General features: G+C 41.0%; 2 protein-coding genes across 2 annotated transcripts in view; one reads left to right on the forward strand and one right to left on the reverse strand.

Annotated features, from left to right (window-relative positions):
* Nucleotides 1-5,218: 5,218 nt before the first annotated feature.
* Nucleotides 5,219-19,919, forward strand: pif1 (PIF1 5'-to-3' DNA helicase homolog (S. cerevisiae)). The gene is made up of 13 exons (XM_050074693.1): nt 5,219-5,311; nt 5,516-6,076; nt 6,195-6,318; nt 9,037-9,162; nt 9,827-9,980; nt 11,438-11,552; nt 13,340-13,446; nt 13,715-13,854; nt 14,230-14,336; nt 14,437-14,524; nt 15,737-15,882; nt 19,050-19,241; nt 19,589-19,919. The coding sequence occupies exons 2-13, from the start codon at nt 5,528-5,530 to the stop codon at nt 19,637-19,639; spliced, it is 1,899 nt and encodes a 632-aa protein (XP_049930650.1). The 5' UTR covers nt 5,219-5,311; nt 5,516-5,527; the 3' UTR covers nt 19,640-19,919.
* A 1,708-nt stretch (nt 19,920-21,627) lies between these two features.
* The window catches only part of LOC126408921 (cytochrome b-c1 complex subunit 6, mitochondrial-like), a 4,426-nt gene continuing 2,774 nt past the window's right edge, over nt 21,628-23,279 (reverse strand). The window contains exons 3-4 of the mRNA XM_050074717.1: nt 22,239-22,400; nt 21,628-22,053 (exon numbers count right to left, since the gene is read on the reverse strand). Of these exons, the coding sequence (XP_049930674.1) occupies nt 22,021-22,053; nt 22,239-22,400 (195 nt within the window). The 3' untranslated portion in view covers nt 21,628-22,020. The remainder of the gene's footprint in view (nt 22,054-22,238; nt 22,401-23,279) is intronic.

Consider the following 23,279-nt stretch of genomic DNA (forward strand, 5'->3'; position numbering starts at 1 on the left):
GTGTGGAACGTGTGTTCTTTCATACGTATGTGATGTCCTTATTGAGCCACCTGCATCTTCACTTCTTATTCAAAACAAACAGATTATAGCTGCTTCTTATATAAAGAATATCTGGCATTTAAAGAGCATGAGTGAGGGAAACTCAAACCAGAGAAAAGAAAGGATCACCCTACATCGAGTGAGTCATAGACTTAACTCATTTGATTTAATTAACAAACTCTGGAACATGAAGAGTTTGCTGAAATACAAGAGTTGGTTTACAACTTCTAGATCCTCTCCCTCTGCATAAATAATTCAAACTGAACCATACACAGACCACATTACTTGGTCTGCAGCTGCTCTTTCTGCCTTAGAGTGCACATTAAAGAGCGACACATAATTATCTGCTGGAATGGGAGGTAGCTATGCGGACATTAGTCAGGGGGCACGTGTGTGGGTGGATGTAGAGGTGAACGGTTGGGTGGATGTGCCCTTTACTTTGACAGGGTACAAGTAAGGACTGTAAGCTCTACCGCACAAAGACACGTCATGGCAAAGGTACTGCGAGAGAGAAGAAGAGACGTAGGCAAAGAAGGAAAATAAAATGAATAAAAAAATTATGCAAATGCTGCTCTTATATGACATCATTTCAGCACCTTTGCTCTGCATTCAAGGCCAGAATGAAAGCTTCATTAGCTTGTGCCAGATGGGCCGGCAGACTAACTCAATACACTGTAGGAAACCGGTTCAGCCTTGGAATTAAGTCAACACCTACGATACTCAACACAAAAAAGTGCATTCATCTTGTGAGTCATTGTTGTTTAATAATATGATGTCAACATATTGCCCTCAGGTCATCAGTATTCACCGTTTGGCCATGATGTGTGTTAAAGGTCAGGTGGAAGTTGCAGATGTCTTCCTGCACCATAAAACAGATCTCACTCAGCCTTAATGAAAATGTATTCAAATGCTGAGACACTCTGTGAGCTCCAAATGCATCAGAACAGGTTGTGCTTTATGTATTCCTTTTAATATCCCTTCCGGTAACACACATTAGATGGAGCTTTCCATTCTCACATTATGCTGGGAAATCAGTGTCTCTGCTGTTCACTTTCTGTCTGTCTGGAATACAGAGCACTAAAAGTTGTTGTGGTTTTCACAGAGCCATGTGATGTGTTGTGCTCATAGTCACCGCACAGGCTGGAGTATCTGCGCTAAGATCAAAAGCTAATGTTTACTATAAATGTACCCTCTGCTCAGATCACACAAGCACAGTCAACTTAAAGCCCACATATTGAAACTGGCAGCCCGCAGGGGAGCGAACCACCTCGGACTTCAACTCAAATTGAACTGTTGTGCGAGAATGGCCTGACGCAGGATGTGTTGCTTTTCATAACAGTAGTGTTCTATCCGCATGAGTAATCCCCAAGATGGAAAGTTTTTAGTGCGTTAAAGGAGCAGTGTGTAAGATTAAGGGGGATATGTCGGCAGAAATGTAATAAGATACAGTCAGTATGTTTTCTTCAGCGTAAATAGAGCCATTTACACTTTTTACCGTCTATCACTGTAGTTAGCAGCCCCTCTGCGTCATAAAAACATCAATTTTGTAACATGAAACTGGTTTACTCAGTGCTCCTACTGGTTTAAATCACCCGGCGTGTTTGTTTTTGGAGAGACCACTGTGGATAATGCAGCTCCAGTAAAAACCTCCTGAACATCCGGATTGTAAATTGTGAGAAAAGAAAAGGTGAGCATACATTAGCAGGTGCTGAGCTAGCGGCTCACCTCTGACATGCCAAACCATCCGTTTGTTTACCTCTGCAGATAATTCAGCTCCTGTTAAAAACCTCCTGAATAATGAACACTGAAGGAATTCTAACAGAGAAAAGTGGCTGCAATCTGCAATCCTCACAGCTAGATGCCACTAAATCCCCCTAAACCTTGCACATGGGACCTTTAAAGGAGCAGTGTGTAGGATTTAGTGGCATCTACCAGTGAGGACTGCAGATTGGAACCAGCTGAAACTTCTCCCATGTGCCAAGCATGAACTCCTGGTTAGGATTCCTTCAGTGTTCACTGTTCAGGAGGTTTTTATCAGGAGCTGTACTATCCACAGAGGTCTGTTACTTCCCAAAACAAACAGACCAGGGGTCTCATTTATGAAACAGTGCATAGGATCCATACTAAAAATGTATGTACAGACAAAAGCCAAAAATTAAATGCGCCAAAAAAACGTTTAACTATTTCTACTATCAGGCTTCCACCTCGTCATCTGTGTCGCCAATTCCCCGTTTCCAAAATGTTCGTAAGCATGGGTCAAAGTTTCTCCCATCAAGTCTGTTTCTATAGATCAGAACTTTTGCATGGGAAGTGACGTACACCTCTTTTCAGGCCTCATTTTGTGAGTACGCAATGTTTATAAATGAGACCCCAGGTGATTTAAACTGGTTAAACACTGAATAAAACAGTTTCAGTTACAAATCAGTGTTTCTTTGATACTGTTTGACTTGTTGCAGACAGGCCGCTAGCCCAGCACCTGCTAATGTGTGCTCACGTATTTTCTCTGATAACTTAAGATCCGGACATTCAAGAGGTTTTCACTGGGAGCCGAATTATCCACAGAGGTCTCTTTTTCTCCAAAACAAGTGCACCCGTTATTTTACACCTGTAAAAATACTGAATAAAGCAGTTCCCTGTTCAAATCTGTGTTTAGCCAGCACTATTTGGCAGAAAGGCTGCTAACTACATTGGCTGACACAAAAACTGTGAATGGCCCTGTCTAGAGCCAGTGTTTGGTTTGTCCATTCTGGGCTACTGTAGAAACATGGTAGTGCAACATGGACCAGGTGTAGATATAAATGACTCATTCTGAGGCAATAACAACCCAACAATTCTTATTTTCAGGTGATTATGAGCTAAAGATGCACACTAATATGATATTTAATTTCTCCCCCTAATCCTTACACACTGGACCTTTAAAATGGCCTCCTACAGGCAGAAAGATCACCAGTGGACATAATCCCATCTGTGAATAGAACATCTCTTGCATTTAAAATCACAAAAACAATTGAACCTTTTTTAATGTTAAAATTAAAGTAAAAGGGCTGCATTTATGGCTGCTTTAGGGGACAGGCTCACAAGCTGAAGATGTGGAGTCTAATTAGCGAATGACTCAGCAAGCCAGAACTCTGGGGTATTAAGCCTGACTTGTGTTTTTCACTTTAACACATAATTTCCTTGCAAGAAGTTTCACGTCACCCACCAAAACCTTTACAAATATCAAGGCAGTGATGATATTTTAAAAAGACTGAGGAAGGTAGTGATCGTGTTTTTCCTTATTAATCAGCCCTCATTAATTTTTCTTCCCCATCACCTTGAGACTGATGATTAGAGTGTGTGTGAGATTCTTTAGTCTCACACACTGATCTGTGACAGTTATTGCCCCCCCAGCTGAAAGATCAGGGTGTTACTCACCTGAAAATTTATTGGGTGCAGTCAGCCTTGTCTAATGACAGCTGCTCGACTGGTGACGTTCATTTTCCCGTCTCATCAGTTTCTAGGAAGCTTCACACAGTTGCACAGAAAGTGCAGATATGTGAAAATGATGAATGGTTTGTTGCTATGCGGGATGTGTGTGTGTGTGTGTGTGTGTGTGTGTAGGTGGGTGTATCAATGAAAGATAATGACGTCGTGATGAAGCAAAGCAATGAAGGAGAACCCGCTCGTTGATATTTGATTGTTTGTTTGCAGCCCATTTTGCATCATAATCTCCATAATTAATTTTCATGATCACAGCAGAATACAGCTGCAGACCTTGGACTTAAGAGAATAAAAGCCACATTATTTCACCTATAGCACTGTTACTGAAGAGCTGTTAAGAAGATCCTGTTTTCTTCTATTTCTCCTGAGGGGAAAGAGTTGACCTCTAACAATTTACATAAGATTACCTCAACAAACACATTCTTACTAAAAATGAGATTTCATTTTGAGGTGAATAATTGTGTGTTTTGTAAACAGGAAATTGAGTTTGGAACATGTGAGTTGACAGTGAGGACAGTCAAATTTGGTGTTTGTGCTGATGACAAGAACCTGGACTTTGTTCTCAATATTGTGTTTTTATCAGGGAAGGTTTTTTTTTTTTTAATATATAAATGTAGATGACGGCACGGTGGTGCAGTGGTTAGCATTGTCGCCTCACAGCAAGATGGTTCCTGCTTAAAACCCGGGGTGGGGGAGCCCTTCTGTGTGGGTTTTCTTCCTCCCACAGTCCAAAGACATGCAGGTTAATTGGTGACTCTAAATTGTCCATAGGTGTGATGTGAGTGTGAATGGTTGTCTGTCTCTATGTGTCAGCCCTGTGATAGTTTTATTCTTATTTCTGACGTTGTGTTGGTTGATTTTGATGTTGCCCAATCTGAGGCAGAAAATGATTTTACAAAAAGAAGAAAAAATAAATATGACAGAGATGGGTTTGCCTTTTTCAAGGGCATATTTCGAAAATGGCTCTGTTTTTAATTTAATGGGAGTTCTCTGAAAACAGGCATATTTTCAAGGTGCACTGTCTGTATTTACACCTGTTGTTTGTATTTATGAGGGAGATGAAACAACACATCAATGATTTCTGTCACAAATGCTTTCAAAACAATGAACGTATTCAGTAGTTTTACAGTTTTCATGTGAACCATTAATCACTCAGGTCTTTATCTCTGTATTTTACCTTGTATTTGTTTTGCTTTCATTGTCTTTTTCTGCTTGGCACTGGTTTCGTTTTCTCAGTGATTCATTTGCATGTGTATGAATTTGATGATTTCTTTGACACCGTATGTCTAAAGTTTGAAACAAAAAGTTCACTACTTCCGGTTATTTATTTAGAGCTTTATTTCTTATACTAAAGACATATTAAAAACTCAAGGACGTTTAGCAGCACATTAATTTCAAGAGACGAACCCTTAATTACGCCTTTTCTCCAAGTACATGACGTGTTGTTTAAAAAAAAACACGTAAAAAATAAAATAAAGTATGTTTTTAAGGCTGGAGTTTAACGCTGGAGGGGACTACTTCCGGATAGCCATGTGTTTTTCACACAAATATGATGTCACCAGTCATAATAGCAGCGATTGGTCAGTGCAGCAACGGGGCGTCTATTCTCGCGCTCTCATTGGCTGCGATGTTAAATCCCCTCCTTCTGATTGGTCCGCAGCTTCGCTCAGCTATTGGCTGAATTCACGCCCGAGAATTTGAAAATCGGTGCTCGCCTTCACACAGAGGGGACCAGCTGCTCGGGGAGGGGAAGAAAGACAAAGATTAGGACGTAATCTGTTTAAAAACAAAGGTAAGAGGTGAAATAAAAGTTTTTACGTAGCTAACACACATTTAAAGTTTGTTTGGATCACGCGGTGAAGTTAAATTGTGCACGAGATCACGGTGTTTGTCGATTGGATGAAGCACAGCTGCGGTGATGTTATATTGTTGTAGTTCAGGGAGTTTTTAAGCAAACAGCTGTTCATTAATAAATGTGAACGCCCGTATTTGGCAGGAAGTCGCAGCCATGTTATCCGGGGATGACGGTGCCGAGCTGCAGTGCTGTGTGACGGTGGAGCAGCTGAACCTCTCCGGTCAGGCCACCCGGAGGCAGGTCATCCGTAAAGCCTCTGTGATCCTGGGCCGGAATGAGTTCCAGGAGATCATCCTCCGGGTCAGCGACGGGAAAGTCCCTCAAAACTACCCCCTTAAAGACTTCAAACTTTTCACCAAGTTCGCCAGAGACGGGAAGTGCACCATCAAACTGCTCCCTGAGAACATCCAGCTGCTCATCTCCAACTGCCCCTCTGACCGGCTGCACCTCTTCCTCAAAACCCTTAGCATCAAACACCAGGCCCGGCTGAGCTGCAAGCCTCTGAGCGGCAGAGAGAAGCTCAAAGCCGGCCTGCCCCGCAGCTTCGAGGCCATCAGCCCCCTGCAGCAAAAGGACATCCAGAAAGTCAATGAGCTGAGGAGTAAAGAGGCGCCTAAAGGCCTGGCAGACCGCACCAATAAGACTGTGGCAGGGACAGGACAGCAGGTCAAAAGGTCGAGGAGTGAAACCAACTTCAGCCCAGTGAGTTGAGTACACTCAAAAAAACATTTTAAAAGTGTTTTTATCTGTAGCACACTGCTGAGTCGTCCACCATCTTTGTATCCGGTCTGTTAAGTGGCTGTGTATTGATTTTTTTCAGGTGAAGGCCAACCCAAGCAAAAAGCCCATCCTGTCTCTGCCATCACGGAGGCTGAATAAAGAGCAGGCGGCTGTTCTGAGTGCTGTGCTGACTGGGAAGAACGTCTTCTTCACTGGAAGTGCAGGTAATAAATCAAATTGTGTTTTCATAACAGGTTTGTATTAACTGGATCAAACAACTTTATTAATCCTCCTGGGGGCAACTGACCCTTCACTAAGTCCCATCCCTGGATGCAGACTGGCCAATCAGCTGTGCTCCTCTGACTCTGATGCAGTCAATTTCCTTCATTTTCAGGCTGGTTTTGTGGATTTGGAGCTAAATGTTGTGCCTGGGACACGTCGTGTATTAATGATACTNCACCAAACAACTTTATTAATCCTCCTGGGGGCAACTGACCCTTCACTAAGTCCCGCCCTTTTTTAACCTGTTGTTGCTGCTGAGTCAGTTTGACATCCTGGATATATCCTTCAAACACAGACTGTAGACCCCTCTGTCTGCTTCTCTCTGGAATCACTCTTTCATTTTTCCAAAAATATGACCACCACAAAGGGGCGGGGCTTAGCGAGAGGTCAATTACTTATGAGCAGCTGGTACATAGAGAAACAAACAAAGGAGCTAAAACGTTGACCAAAACCCATAAATAATTAATGCTGGGAAACACCCTTTCATAACACCATAAAAGATCAGATAACAATATATTAATAATAGGGGAGCCCAGGTATGGTTGAAACACCTTTTTGCTCAGCGCCTGTCACTCAAATTTTGACGCAGTACTCTCATTTGTCTACCACCAAATGTCAATGTTTTCAACTTCTCCACCTGCGTCACAGAAACTTTTAACTGATGTCAAAGACAAGGAGTTCCATTGTTATTACATAGGAGTACAACAAAATTAGTTGTGACACTCAAGTGATGCATTTCAACAGATAACATAAAAACACAAGACACTAAATAGATAATTATGAAAGTATTTAAAGTTTAGCAAAGGGCTGAGTGGATGGCAGAATGGCAGTGGTAAACATTATTTGATTTTTGTTTTATTTAGTGTGCTGATGGCAGTGGGAAAAGAAACTGACTCAGAGTCTGGTGGTGCGTGTTCTGGCAGCTCTGTAGCGTCTGCCAGATGGCAACAGTTTTAAGAGTTGGTGACCAGGATGAGAGGGGTCGTAAATAAAGTTTTTGCTCTGCTGATGTAGCATGAAGGGATGAGTTCTGCAAAACAGGTCGTGCACCAACGTGCTTAACAGACACAGACACACATGGGTACAAATACAAGCACAGAGACATAAAAGTGCACAGATGAGTCGGACAACATCAAAATAAAACAAATTTAAACCCAGGTAACCAGATTAAATGAATAGAAGAACAGGTCAAACACAATTAAAAGCCAGAGAATAAAAAATGGGTTTTAAGGTGCGTCTTAAAAGCATCAACAGACTCAGCCTGTCTAATGGCGGCGCTGTAGAAAGAGCCCTGTCCCCGGCCTTTCTTCTCCATGAATGGGGCACAGCCAACACGCCACGGTGGGTGGATCTGAGTGGTCTGTGGTGGCGTACGGGGTAGAGCTCTGAGATGAATGTAGGGGCGAGAGCATGGAGAGATTTATAGACAGTTAGACGGATTTTGAAGTGTATCCTGAAATGAATGGGGAGGCGGTGTGAGGATGGAAGGATCTGGGTGATGTGGTCTCATTTCTTGGATCTTGTTAATAATCCGGCAGCAGCATTTTGAATTTGTTGTAAATGGGAAATGGTAGCCTGTCGTAGCAAACTCCTCCCGTGTGCTGTATTCAGAATACAAAGTGCTCCCATCAGGGATCCTGTTTAATACAGGAGGAGAAACCTGAATAGGTATAAAATCTTTCCTCCCTCCTCTAAACTCAGACGGTGTTGCATTTATGTGACTGCACTTTATGTTTGCACTTGCCTGCTCTGCACTTAATGTCTTGTGTAATCTTGTATCTTTAAATTCACACGCAACATCCTGACACAAAGAAACTGCTTTCAGGAGCATTTTTCTAAAACAGATACTCTTGCAATATTACTGTCTGACTGACTTACGTTATGTCTCTCTGATGCTGTCATTTAGGTAACATGTTTCATGCATTTTGTCTTTAATATTTCCTCAATAGATCTGATTTAAATCTCCTTTTTGTGACACGTTTATGGTGTTTTCCCTTGTGAAGGTGTCTGTTTTTAAAGATATAGGCTACTTTGCAGGAATTTCCTTAAAAACAATGTATAGACTCATAGAAGTAAGTCTGTCACACCTTATTGGCCTGTGTGAAATGCTGCAACAATCAAGTACAAAAGGCCACAGACGAGACGATAATAAAGTCCCAATGTCCTCAAACAAATACTTCCTAATTAACAGTGTCTCAGCTTGTTACTGTTGCTAAAATTGGTCAAATTTGTTGCCGTATCAAACAACAAACATTATTAATCCTAAATAAACAAGCTTCAACCCTAACATGTGATCAGGTTTTGAACTTTGTCCACTTTTGTGTCAGGATCAGCTGCAGACTGACTTGGCAGAGATGGCTGCCATCTTGTTTTTACATGGATTAGTGTGTTGTGCTCGTACTACCACTAGATGGCACAAGAAGTGTCCACAAACAAGGACAACAGGTCTAAGCTGAGCAGAATGAATTACATGGTGCAGCAAAGCCAAAATGTGATGTCCTCGTATGAGGCCGCAGGGTCTCAGGAGGATAAAGTGAGGTGACACGCTGATCTGAGGTTGGATTTTACTTTCACTTTCACTGGCAAGCGTGTTTGCAAACATTAACCATCAATCCTGAATGGTATACCCTTTTAAGCTCTTTTGAATGTGTGTTTTCTAGGTACAGGAAAGTCCTTCCTACTGAAGAGAATCATGGGGTCTCTTCCTCCAAAGAGCACCTTCGCCACCGCCAGCACAGGAGTGGCCGCGTGTCACATTGGAGGAACGACGTTACACAACTTTGCTGGTCAGTCTCCAAGGAGACGGAAATTGTTTGTTACAAAACACTGACACAAATGTGTCTGTAAATAACACATAATTAGTGGGGAGAGATGTGCAGAGGGTTTTTATCCTCAACATCAACAAGACATATTGAGTGGTACCCAAATAATTAGTCAATTTGCTGTTTTCAATAACGGCCTCTCCTGAAATGAGTCATTGCTGATGGACACAAAGCATGAGGCATAATCTTTATCAGTAGAGAGGCAAATAACACGTCTTTTCATTACCAATTAAATCTGCAGGTTATATTCTTTTAATTAAAGTGACACTTTGCCAATGTGGCATCTTCAAACTGCTTGTTTTATTCAACTGTATTCAGTTTACAATGATACAAAACGGTTGAAACTGGACTATCAAAAAACAATTGTGTTCACAGTCCTGTTCCTTTGGTTGTGCTTACTTTGTCAGAGTAGAGCTGCAGCCTTTGACGCTGCTATAATGTCTGTGTGATGGCGTCTTTCAGGTTATGAATCTTTAATATAATCAAAGCAGAGGTGTCAGATGTCTTTTAATTAAATCTTAATAAACAGTAGAGGCTGTGCATTGACTGTTTGCATTAGGTGTTATGCATTTATGTTCCCTCTGACCATCTGTCTTCCCATCCTCCTGTCCCCGCACGCTCTCTCCAGGTATCGGCTCCGGCTCGGCCCCCCTGGAGCAGTGCATCGAGCTGGCTCAGAGGCCCGGGGTGCTGCAGCACTGGACCAGCTGTCGACACCTCATCATTGATGAGATCTCCATGGTGGAGGCTCAGTTCTTTGACAAGCTTGAGGCAGTGGCCAGGTGAGACGACCGTGTAAAAATAAAATCACTTCATGCTGCCACAGTATATCATAATAGAAATCGTTAGTGAAGCAGACTGTAGATTATTTTTCCACGTTTTTGTGTCTAGTGACAAATGGAGACGACAGTTTTTGAAATTGGTCCAGGATTGAAGAGACAGCAGCGAAACAGCCTGCTATATAAACACAAGCATCATCAGTTTATGTCCACTAAAAGTGTTTGTTTTTGCCACTGACAGGCTCAGATTGCTATTTCAAGTGTCTGACAACATTATGGAAAGGATCCCTACAGAGACAGATCTTTTTCTTAAAGAGTAAGATCCTTTTTGTTCTACCAGAAACGGCTCCATAATCGCTGTCGCCACATCCACCAGACTCCATTGAAATAAACAGTAATTTTAGCGTGTATAGAGCCAGCACATTTTCACATCTAACTGGGTGAATTGCATTTTTATTTCAACCAAACCAGAGTTGGTGATTGTTGGTACAGTGGAAAGATGAACCACAGCGTTTTTTGTGAATTTCATTTTGTTTCTGCTGACTATGAATAAAGTGTGTTTTATGATGATAAAATTGCTAATTATTTAAATGGAATCTGGTGGGTTGGTGATGGTGATTTCGGAGCTGTTTGTGGTTAAACAAAAAGGATCTTACTCTTTAACAAAAGTCTATCTCTGTAGGGATCCTTTCCCTAAGTTGTCAGACAATTATGATAGCAATCTGAGCTTGTCAGTTGCAAAAACAAGCAGTTTTAGTAGTGTTCTCCCTCAATACTAAACCAATTTTTTTTTTAAATTGCTCCCATTCGACACTTAGTCAGCTGTAGATGTTAATTAGACGCTATGTACTTTTGATTCTTGGGGTGAACTGTCCCTTTAGTCATTAAAAGTCTTTCCAACAGCTGCAGTTGAGTAAACAACTATCCATTTATAATTCGTAAAAAACAAAACTGTATGTTGAAAGGTTAAAGAAAAATAAGAGAGTTTCAGCTGTGTGTTGAAGAGTGAACAGAGAACGGCAGACATTAAGGTTTTAAATGGTCTGTAATAACCTGCTCATAATGTTTGATGCTCAAAATTCAAAGTTTCCAAACACACTGTGGGGACACTTAAGATTTACACACCCCTGTCAGAGACTCCCATCACCTCCTAAATTTCACTGTGATGCTACAGTGATAGTGTTTGAGCACAGTGTGACTTCCAGCATGAAGGATTTTAACACAATTTGATATGAATTTCAACGTGCTTGTGTCTTATGGTTTATGGCTCCAGTTAGATTGGACCATATCCTGGGTTTTAAAGCTCAGTGTTGCTCTGATGTGAGCTATATTTTGTGACACATTGCATTGCAGATTTGATATGAGATTATAAAAAGTAAAAAGCATGGCTGTCAGAAAATCAAAAATGATTCAGCCTTATCGACTTTGCGAGACACATGTTCTTCTCACTGCTCTTGTAGGTCGGTGAGGAGGTCGACTCAGCCGTTTGGAGGCATCCAGCTGATCGTATGTGGCGACTTCCTCCAGCTGCCTCCTGTTTCTAAGGGGAAGGAAAAGGCCAGTTTCTGCTTCCAGGTCAGATCATCCTGGATCTTAGAGCTCCTCCTTGTTTATGTTTATGCCATTGTTTTGGTAATGCTGTGGTCAGTGAGCTGACAGGCATTAGAGCGATTGGGTCATTAACACTGAAGTGTTCTTTCAAGTCTATGGTGTATTCTGAGTTATAGTTGGATATGGAAATTGTAATATTTTGTGTACTCACTCATGTAAATTGTAGTAAAGACTGATAGACCATTTGAAACACACTTCCACAGTCACAATACAAGACTGCTTTTCTATTATTTCCGTGCATGTGCTGAGAGAATGATTAGAGTTTGAGTCAGTACTGTTCTGAGTCATCTGCTCACTTCCTGAAGAGCACAAAAGGAATACTTTGTCTCCCAAATTATTATTTATCAGTTACTCACCCCGTGTTGCGTTGAATTCATTAAGAAAACTTTGCCTTTTTTTCCCACATGCCTCCACAGTGAATGAATAATCTTTAATCTTTAATTTAATCTTTAATAATCTAGAAAATTCTTAATTAATAAAGTAAAAGGGGTCTGCATTTAACAACAGCCGAACTTTATCAAAACATCTGTTTACGAACTCCAACAAAACTCGTGCAGTATAATCCAAGTCTCATTTATCCAGTCGTGTGCTCAGTATTTCCCAGACAGACATTTTCAACGAGGAACTGAAGTAAAAGTGCAACTTATCTATGCTCCCTGCAAAGCCAGAGTCCATTGATAATAACAGTAAATTTACCTGACTGAACACAGGAGCTGCTGGTGTATGCTGCCTCAGTCTATTAATCGGGATTTATACTTGTGTGTCAGCTCCATGCAGAGCCTCTGCCATAGCCTACACATGTGACCTACGCCGCTGGGAGCATTTATACTTGTGTGGTGGTGTGTCTGTGTCACTCTGCAGTTACACCTCCAAAACACTAGTCAGCAGCGGAGGTTTCTGTGAAGTGCTGTAAAGTGTAGTTGATTCAAAATACACATTAAACACACATTAAACGTGGCTTAATAGAGACAGTTTCAAACTCATGTACACAAATCAGCTTCACTATAACTCGCAGCATTCACAGTCAAACACTTGTCTTTATCTGGACACATTTTCCCTATAAATACAACATGCTAACATTATTAGCACAAGCCTATGGCATTTTACATTGTATAAATTAGCCTAGCGAAGATGTCCCCTATGCATATGAAGCCAAGGACAACAGCAACATTTAACAAAGGTAACGTTACAAAATTCAGCTCCATTATAACTCACAAGGTTCACTGACAAAACAACGGTCTTATGCTAAACACGTTTTTACAAACAAATATAACATGCTAACGTTATTAGCACAAGCCTATGGCATTTTACATTGTATAAATTAGCCTAGCAACTAGTGAGATTTCCTCTGCTCATATGAAGTCAGGATAAATCACACACAAGACTTAAAATGTTATTTTTGTGGAGGCTTTATTGGCTTCACTATTTATTGTTTTTTATCTGTGAAATTAAAGTAAATAAAAGCTTTGTTTCAGCTGGGAGGGAAATGGTTTCAGCTTACAGAAACAGACAGGAGGTCTGTGTCACCGTGACGTGTAGTTACATTTCTGGGGAGGTGCATGTCAGGCTACAGCGTCTTATTTATCCAGTCATTGGATTCTTTGTTCACTGTGGAGGCATGTGAGAAAAACAAAGTTTTCTTTATGAATTTTTTGTAAAACAGGGTGAGTAATTGATATACAAATTAACATTTTATAGGTGGGATTTTCCTTTAATGGATGTTATTGAAAAAGACCTCTTCCCTCTTTCAGGCTAGGAGTTGGCGTAAGGTCATCCAGGTCAACATGGAGCTAATGGAGGTGCGGAGGCAAACTGACCAGTCATTCATCTCCCTCCTGCAGGCAGTGAGAGTGGGCAGGTAAAGTAATGGGTTCTGTCCTTGTTTTTCAAGCCATGTCATTGACAAAATGTGTTTTATTACAGCTAATATGATCCTCACACACACGTATTATTCCAAATGTAGAGCATAATGTGTTGTCTAGTTAAGAGCGTTGCATAAATGCCTTTAGAGCTGTTTGAGGCTTTTCAGGCCCAGCAGGTCATTTTTTACTCTACAGAACATTTATTCTCTGCTGCAAAAATGGCTTTGCTAAATGAAAAGTTCTGTCTCGATTAACACCATTTAGGGTGACAGAGGAAGTCACCGCTAAGCTGATGGAAAGCGCCTACCATAACATCGAGAGGGATGGTATTCTAGCGACCAGGCTGTGCACGCACAAGGACGACGTGGAGCTCACAAATGAGAACAAACTCCAGCAGCTGCCAGGTCTGAATTCTTCCATTTCCTTTTTTCCTCTTCAACTTGAAACAGGTGTTTCTTCATCTGGCTTGGATCCAGGTGAAAATGGGCAGGACGGTTGACTGTGTTGAAACCTATTTTCAGTCTCAGCCAGACACCCCTTACTTTCTGACTCCTGCTGTATTCTGTTTCGACATACTTCTGTTTTTGTAAGCCTTAACTGCATCAGTAGACTGTGAGGAGTGTGTTTAACCAGCAGTTTAAACATTTTTTAGATTATTTTTTGGGCAATTAAGTCTAAACTAACAATATTTGTCATGATTTTTAACCATTTCCTTGTTTGTGGTTTCATACTCAGATATCTTAGGGTTCTTATATAGTGAATCTCTCCTTGTCCTGCAGGGTCAGTGCGTGCGTTTGAGGCTCTGGACAGCGACCCAGCCCTGGTGAGGACGATAGATGCTCACAGTCCTGTCAGTAGGCTGATCCAACTCAAAGTGGGAGCTCAGGTGAGTGTACTTTTTATTCTCCACAATCTACTGCAGTTAAGCATGCAGCAGTCAACCTGTGATATGTGTTTGGGTGAAGACCTTTTTTGTGCTTTTTAAGGTCATGCTAACAAAGAACCTGGATGTTGCCCGAGGACTGGTGAACGGAGCACGAGGGGTTGTGGTGTCTTTTGAGACTGGAAAACATGGTCAGTATCTCTTTTATCAAATTATCTCGATACATATTGTAGACATATTTGCTCAGAGGAGCCATATTTTATACAAAATCATAAAAATGTAGTTGTAAATACACCCTGAGAATTGCAGAGGATGCAATGGTCACAGAAGGATATTTTATGGAAGACGAACTTAAAGGGTAACCTTGGTATTGTTCAGGCTGGACCCTATTTTCCCACATTTTTGTGTCTAAGTGAGTAATGGGAACAACAGTTTTTGAAAATGGTCCAGTATTGAGTGAGAGCGCTGCGGACGGCAGATGCAAAACAGGCTGCAGTGTAACCACTTGGGGCATTTGTGCACCTCTAGTGTACATTCTTTAAAGTACTGTTTTTTTGTCACTGACAGGCTCAAATTATTATTTTAAGTGTCTGACAACATTACGGAAAGGATCCCTACAGAGATAGACCTTTTGTTCAAGAGTAAGATCTTTTTAGTTTAACTAGAAACAGCCCCCAAATTACTTTCACCAAAGCCACCAGACTCCATTTAAATAAACAGTAATTTCATTATTGTGACACACAGTTCATATAAAGCTGAAAGAAGCAAATGAAACTCACAAAAGCCGTCTTGGTTCATCTTTCCACTGTTCCAACATTTACCAACTCTGGTTTGGTTGAAATAAACTCTTAATTCAGCAGTCAGGTGTAAAAATATGCTGGCTCTGTACATGCTAGAATTACTGTTTATTTAAATGGAGTCTGGTGGGTTTGGCTATTGAGCTTTCAGGGCCTTTTCTAGTTAAACAAAAAGGATCTTGCTCTTTAACAAAAGGTCTATCTCTGTAGGGATCCTTTCCATAATGTTGTCAGACACTTAATATAACAATGTGAGCCTGTCAGTGGCAAAAACAAGCACTCTTCAGGACATAATTGATGTTGCACTCATGCCCTGAGTGTTTACATTGCAGGCTGTTCTGCTGTCTGCTGCAACAGCCTTGCTCAAACTGGACCAATTTCAAAAACTGTTGTCTCCCACACTCAATTAGACACAAAAACACAGGAAAATAGTGTCCAGGTTGAAAAATAGCAAAGTTACCCTTTAAGGTCTTTCATGTTGTATCGGCAGGTCAGGCAGAAACAAAATGTCATATTCCTTTAAAATGCCACAGATTATGTCTTTTCAGTAATGATGGTGGTAAATTTCAGTCCATCCATGCACTGACTCATCCTCTGTTGCCTCAGGACTCCCACGTGTGCGTTTCCTGTGTGGCGTCACAGAGGTGCTGAAGCCCGAGCGCTGGGTGTTTAAGTCCGGCGGTGGGATCCACCTGAGTCGACAGCAGCTGCCACTCAAGCTGGCCTGGGCCATCTCCATCCACAAGAGCCAGGTGAGTACAGGTTCGGCCACACTGGCGACAACTCGCACAGCAATACTTAAACAAAAGCTCTCAAATCACCATGATGACATCTGTTTGTCTTTGTGGCAGACGCTGCTCAGTGTTGCCATGGGACACCAGTGTTTTCTGTGCGTTCCTCTTGAACGCGTGACTCACATGACGTGATTTGAATTCAGTCAGTCTGAAACGAATTCATTTTTCTTTTTGTGCTGCATTTGTAGTCACCCGATGGCTAGAAACGGCTTCAGGTATGAATGCCGGTGTCTCAGCCGGCCTTGGTGCTGAGTCACTGTCAGCATTACTGCTCTTAAAGGTTAAGATGAAAAGGAGAGGGCAGATGAGAGCGATGTCAGAAATATACACCGTGTTCAGATAAAAATAATTGTTTTAACCCAGGAGAAAAGTCTAGTAACTAGTAGTAGTGTTGTGTTATCATTGGATTTATTAAGTGTGAGGTTTCTCTACATCTTTTAGCTGTTGTCATGAAATTGACAATAGCTAGAAATGATCATAGAATTTTGTACAGATCTTCATGAGCCATGAAGGATCAAGCAGAGTTTTTATATTCCTTGTCAGCATCTACTGTACAGGATGGATTGGCACAAATTTAGTACTGACGTAATTGGTTCCCAAATGATAAATCTTAAAGGCTAAGTTGAGTATTTTTTAATCTGGACCCTATTTCCCCATGTTTTTGTGTCTAAGTGACTAATGGAGACAACTGCTTTTGGAACTGGTCCAATACTGAGTGAGACGGCTGCAGTTTGTAGCAGCAAAATAAGCAGCAACGTATCCACTTGGGGGCATTTGTATTGTCAATTTATGTCTCAACAATTGCCACTGACAGGCTCATAAGTGTCTGACAACATTATGGAAAGGATCCCTACAGAGATAGACCTTTTGTTAAAGAGTAAGATACTTTTTTTTTTTAACCAGAGATGGACCCAAAATTGCTAAACCATTAAATACACATTCATTTTAGTGTGTATATAGCCTAATGTTTTCACTTCTAACTGGTGAAATAAGGGTTTATTACAACCAAACGAGAGTTGGTTAATGTTTTTATGTCTAAGTAACAGTTTCTGAAATTGGTCCAGTATTGACGGAGACAGCAGTGAAACAGCCTGCGATGCAAACACTTGGGGTGTGTTCGTACCGACAATTCTGTTCGCAAAAAGTGTTTGCTTTTGCCACTGACAGGCTCATATTGTTATTTTAAGTGTGTGACAACATTATGGAAATGATCCCTACAGAGATAGACCTTTTTCTTAAAGAGTAAGATCATTTTTGTTTAACCAGAAACAGCCCCGAAATCACAATTCCCAAACCCACCAGACTCCATTTAAATAAACAGTAATTTTAGTGTGTATAGAGCCAGCATATGTTCACATCTAACTGGATGAATTAAATGTTTATTTCAACCAAACCAGAGTTGGTGATTGTTGGACCAGTGTAAAGACGAACCAAGATGTTTTCTGTGAGTTGTATATTGTTTATTTTGACTCAAAATGAAGTGTGTTTTACAATGATAAAATCAGTGTTTATTTAAATGGAGTCTGGTGGGTTTGGCGACGGCAATTTCAGTTCATTCTGGTTAAACAAAAACGATCTTACGCTCTCACCACAAGGTCTATCTCTGTAGGGATCCTTTCCATAATGTTGTCAGACAGGTATAATAACGATCTGAGCCTGTCAGTAGCAAAAACAAACACATAGTGGACGTAAATTAATGGTGTGTGTGTACATGCCCCACGTGTTTACATTGTAGCCTGTTTTGCCGCCGCTGGCTGCACCCCAGGTTGAAAAATATCAGTTACTCTTTCATACCTTTGAGGTTAGCACTGCGGCGGCTTTGGCTCAGAGGTAGAGTGGGTCGCCCCGTCTTGAAGTATCCTTGGGCAAGATACTGAGCCCCAGTTGCTCCTGATAGTTGTTCCATCAGTGTGTGAGTGTGCATGAATGGTTACTGAGTAGCAGGTGGCACTATGTACGGTAGCCTCGGCCATCAGTGTGTGACTGTGTGTGTGAATGTGACATGTAGAGTGCAGTCCATTTAGTCCATTCACTGTACTACCAGGCTGGCTTGAGACCTTCTGAAGGGTCTGCCTAAACAGTATGATATAACCAGCAGGGGTGCAGTATTGGACTACTTAATACTGTAGTATTTGTATGCAATATGGATTCTGACCACAGCTCTTGAGTTCCTCTGCTCAGTATGCACACTGCTGTTTCTAACACTACTTTTCCCATCCTACTCTTTATCGTGATGGATGGCGAGGTGCTCTCACTCGCTGTGCTATTAAACAGAGTGGCAGCATGTTAATCTGGTTAACTGGGGAAAACAGATTGTTCTTGGCTGGTATTCATCAGGTTGCCCTGATTTGCAATCAGTCTTTTTGTAAACCTCTTAAATTGAACTCCACATAAACACCAACGATTTTTTAAGCACTGTTTTGTAGTAATGAATGATGAACAAAAGAATGGCACAATGAAATCAGAAGTGCTTTATTTCTTTCATAAAACCCCTCTCCTCTCTCTCCTCCTGCTCACTTCCTGTCATCTGTCTGTGTGCGATCTAATAAAGGCAAAAAATAGTATCGGGAGGAAACATTTCCGAAACTCAGTCTCAAAATCACGCAGAGAAACTAGGTGAGTAAGACCAGGTGCCACAGTGCTATTTAATGTGGGAAATTGCTACAGACACCCTGAGCACCAATCCCGGTGTTAGTGCTTCCCAATAATGAGCTGTTATCACCAATCACTCCACTGCCTCACCGCCTGCTCCCACAGCAAACTACATCCTGACCTGAGACTGTGAAATTGGTTCGAGGGGAAAATGGTGTCCCTCTGGGTAATTGAGTTCAGTGGTCACGACTGATGTGTCACCAATGTTTGATTTACAGCAGAGGAGCCGAAGCACGGGGAGATAAAGGGAATCCCACACCTGGATCCCTTCAGAGGAAATAAGCGGACATAAAAGGATTTTAACACCTAGGAATAACAGGATTGGGAGGCGCAATATTGGACACACCTTATGTCAAATACTGCAATGTCCATCCATCAATTTTATCTTTTACTACAAAATGGATTCAATTCTGGGTTGTAAAATTGCTTTTCTGACCTGTAACCAGTGTTTGTCTCCTCTTTGTTTACTTTAGGGAATGACTCTGGACTGTGTGGAGATCTCTCTGGCGCGGGTGTTTGAGAGTGGCCAGGCCTACGTGGCCTTGTCTCGGGCTCGGAGCCTGGAGGGTCTGCGGGTGATGGACTTTGACCCCCGCGTGGTCAGGGCGGATCCAGATGTTCTCGTCTTCTACAGCAGACTAAGGAAGGAGAGGCTGCTCATGCAGGTGGGTGCAGAGGTCTCCCTCGTGTCATTGTCATTACCTACAAGGGTGCGGATTGTGTTTCACCATCGGGCGGTGACATATATAAAATGGCAGAGGGGATTTTGAGCATCAAACACTTAATTTCCTGTATTCTAGTGAATATTTCTGCACCAATTTGTTGCTTTTCTGCATAAATTTACAGTGGAAATGTCAAAAGTCGTCACACACAATCAAGACCTAAAACCATATTATATTTTGTAGCAGTCACATCACATGGTAGTTTTGCTGAAGATCCTCATTTGATATACATTTCCACACACTCTTCAGTCTCATTAAACACCTTCCTCTGTCTCCGCTGTCCTCTGCAGGCCTCCATGGATGATTATCTTGGCGGCAGCAACAAAGAAAACTCCTGGTGAGAAGATGAATTCATCCACATCTCCTGTGACATTATGCACTGTGTGCATGTTTTATCTGCATGATATCATCATGTTTTATTCCTCATGAGACAATTTGTTTGTTAAATGACTGCAACAATCACAGATGTCTGCAATCACAGTCTACCTCACGGTTTTAACTGGCAGCACTTGAAGTCACACTGCCCCCTCCTGGCCATTTTTAATAGCTTCTTTTTTATGCCTTGATTTTTAATTTATTATCATGATTGTGGCATGTGTTTCAATAAAGTTTTAGTCAATTTATTTCTCTGCGTGGAGTGCTGTTTTGTCAGTGAGCCGTCTGAGTGCTATGCCATCACTAACTACAACACAATAGTGGAAAGTAGTGTAATATAGTATACTATAGTGTTGTTGTTTTTTGGTCCTTGTTAACAATTTTCCACAAGGAATGCACAAAATAAAGAATAAATAACAACAAGGCATTGCATTAAAAGGAAAAACAAAACAAACAAAAAAATAGACAAAGGTTTAGGCTTAAGCTTGTAATACCTACCCTTTTAACTCGTTTACTACTAGGTTATATATTAAAAAAGCAAACTAACAATACAAAACAGAAAACAAAAAGAGTAACATAAAAACATACACAGTAATAATACCCCAGTTTCTCACCATCCCAATAGTTAATTCCCTTGACAGGTGTAAATCTATTTTTTGTCCTTACCCTTGTTTTGTTTTTTCAAACATACCTGTTCCCTTAAGTTCATACCGGCTCTGTCTAATTTCAACCAATTTTAATGCTGCCACTGATGACACTATTGAAAGTAGTTGCTGTAAAGCAACGTATGTCTGTTTTAGACTTTTTTTTTTTTTTCCCTAAATATCCCCAACCTTAATTTTATGTCATTAGATCTAAGAAAGGCAGCAAAACTACAGGACATCATTGCTTGGAATTGGCCCAAAGCATCCTCTGATACCATATGATCACCTCTTAAGACTGTGTGATAATCCAGTATTTATCATTGCATCATGACAATGGACGATATATTGTCCCAGAAATAACTGTGATAGATGATATTATTGTCATTTTAGGGCCATATAGCATCATAGTGTTAGTGCATGGTATTAAAATTGTGTGGTTAGCACCGTCACCTCACAGCAAGAGGGCTCCTGGTTCAAACCCAGGGTGTGGGAGCCCCTCTGTGCGGAGTTTGCATGTTCTCCCCGTGTCAGCGTGGGTTTTCTCTGGATACTCCAGCTTCCTCCCACAGTCCAAAGACATGCAGGTTAACTGGTGACTCTAAATTGTCCGTAGGTGTGAATGGTTGTCTGTCTCTATGTGTCAGCCCTGTGATAGGCTGGTGACCTGTCCAGGGTGTACCCTGCCTCTCACCAACATCAGCTTCTTATTCTTAAGAACATTTAGACACTGGAATAGAAAAGTGAAAAACAAATTAAGATATCCTTAGTAAGCAAGACGTGTGTGTGTGTGTGTGTGTGTGAGAGAGTGTGAGAGAGAGAGTGTGTGTGTGAGAGTGTGAGAGAGAGAGAGAGAGCCTCGCCCAATGGTTTAACTCTGACAAAAGCAGCTCAACCAGAAATGATAGTAAAACATGTCTCAGCAGATTTTTTTTCCATTCATGTGGTGCTATTAAAAAATGCCAAAACCCAAGTCTTAAAATGGTTGGGAGAACCCTGCTGTTTATTCTTTCATCATGCTGGTGGCTTTTTTTTTTTTTATGTAAACAAATATACATGTCAACACAATGGGCAATATCATTGAATATATGGATATGACCTAATTTTTGCAGACCTTGAAAGTGATAATTATCATGACAGGCCTAATAGTGACTTTAATGTGTCCCTATTACTCAACTGTGTTCCCAAATCTGACACATTTTCTCTCACATCAGATCCATAACCACTAGAGACAAAGTTCAGTATACAGTCAGTCACTTCCACGTGTACCACAGAAGAATCAAATGTGTTAAAATGATGCGACTCAGACAAACTGGAAACCAAAGTAAATCTTTATTTCCCTGTTAGAGTGTATCCGTGACCAAACCTGAGGTAAATATGCATTGCCAGAGCAGCATACTTGCTTTTGCATATGAAGTGACCACAGTGAAAGTTTGAGCCCTTTCTCTGCACGACCCTCGACAACTTCAAAGCACTCATTACTAAAACAAGCGGCGACTCATATGTTACATGCTGCGTCTGACCCCGTCTACACACGTGAACACTGTACACAGAGGGGGGCATGTAGTTAGTGCAGGGATCTCAGAGAAGAAATTTACATTAATACACAGGAGAACAACAACAGACAGGCCCTGATTAATTATTTTACAATTTTAGCAGATAAATAGATTCTACAGCTGGAAGTGGTGGAAGCTGGACCAGAAGTTTCATTTCACTTTATGGAACAGCTTGTGTGCTACCTGTAAAGAGAGAGGAGACACATTTAGTATGTTCACTGGTCAACAACGACACAAAAATGAGCTCTTTCAAAACTCAATTCACATGTAGTCTGGTTTCTTATATCCTTTGGGCACTTAAAGAGAAAAAAGAAGTGTACATCGTATTTTCTCCACTTCCACCCTCTTTTTGGTTCCCACACACTTACACAATGGTCCCGTGCATGCAGGAAGTCGAAGAGTTCTTCTGTGCATTCCTCCATGGTGTTGGATCTCGAGCCGACTCGGGCTTCACACGTCTCCAGAAGCTCCTTGTAGTGCACACAGTGTTCGGTCTCCTCACACTTGGCTCGTATCGCGTCAAGAGGGTCCTGAGGGGCACAAAAAGCACATGTGGCTAATGGTTCTTCATCATCCCCTATTTTATTATTCCCAAAAAAATTAACCAGTCACATGACTGACGATTAAGTGTTGACACTACAGCTGCTGTCAGCAACTTAATTCGTTGTCTCTACTTGTGATACTGAAGCCCAGTTTTTCAATCTTAGGCAGAACATTTCTTAAAGTCTTTGGCAAATCAAGCTTGATGCTCAAACTGATATTTAAGCACAATGCACAGAATGATGATTGTTGTTAATGAGGGTGATTCTGGATGAAGTACTCATATCAAGTTTTACTTACCTAAAAGTACAAAAGTATTGTCATCAGAAACTACTGATTCTGCAGAACTGTTAATTTCAGAATGTGTATTACATTTTCAGATTATAATTTTAGACAATACGTATGTAACTCGTTGCCGCTTGTTAAGGGAGGGCTAACTACACAATGCTGGGTAGCTTGTGAATTTCCGCCTAGGATCAATTAAGTCATATCTTAGCCTTTAATAATTCACTGTTAATTTTATTTTGTATTATTAATCTGATTCTGAAAAGTAACTAAAGATATCAAATGAGTGTAGTGAAGTATAAAGTATAATATTTTGGCTCTGAATTAAAAGTGGAGTAGTTAGTAAAGTTAGTAAGTTCAGTATTTCAGTAAATGTATCTTACGTTCCACCACTGACTGAAACACAACTACAGTCGTGGCCAAAAGTTTTGAGAATCACACAAATATTAATTTTCATAAAGTCTACTGCCTCATTTTTTATGATGGCAATTTGCATGTACTCCAGAATGTTATGAAGAGTGATCAGATGAATTGCAATTAATTGCAAAGTCCCTCTTTGCCATGAAAATGAACTTAATCCCCCC

This window comes from Epinephelus moara, chromosome 21 (genome assembly GCF_006386435.1).
Source record: "Epinephelus moara isolate mb chromosome 21, YSFRI_EMoa_1.0, whole genome shotgun sequence".
In the NCBI taxonomy this organism is placed as follows: domain Eukaryota; kingdom Metazoa; phylum Chordata; class Actinopteri; order Perciformes; family Serranidae; genus Epinephelus; species Epinephelus moara.

What these genes read in the sequence shown, in the direction of transcription:
- pif1 (XM_050074693.1), top strand. Translation starts at nt 5,528, where the DNA reads ATGTTATCCGGGGATGACGGTGCCGAGCTGCAGTGCTGTGTGACGGTG. An exon ending in GTGAAACCAACTTCAGCCCA is followed by an intron (nt 6,077 to 6,194) that starts GTGAGTTGAGTA and finishes GATTTTTTTCAG; the next exon opens with GTGAAGGCCAACCCAAGCAA. An exon ending in CAAACTCCAGCAGCTGCCAG is followed by an intron (nt 13,855 to 14,229) that starts GTCTGAATTCTT and finishes CTTGTCCTGCAG; the next exon opens with GGTCAGTGCGTGCGTTTGAG.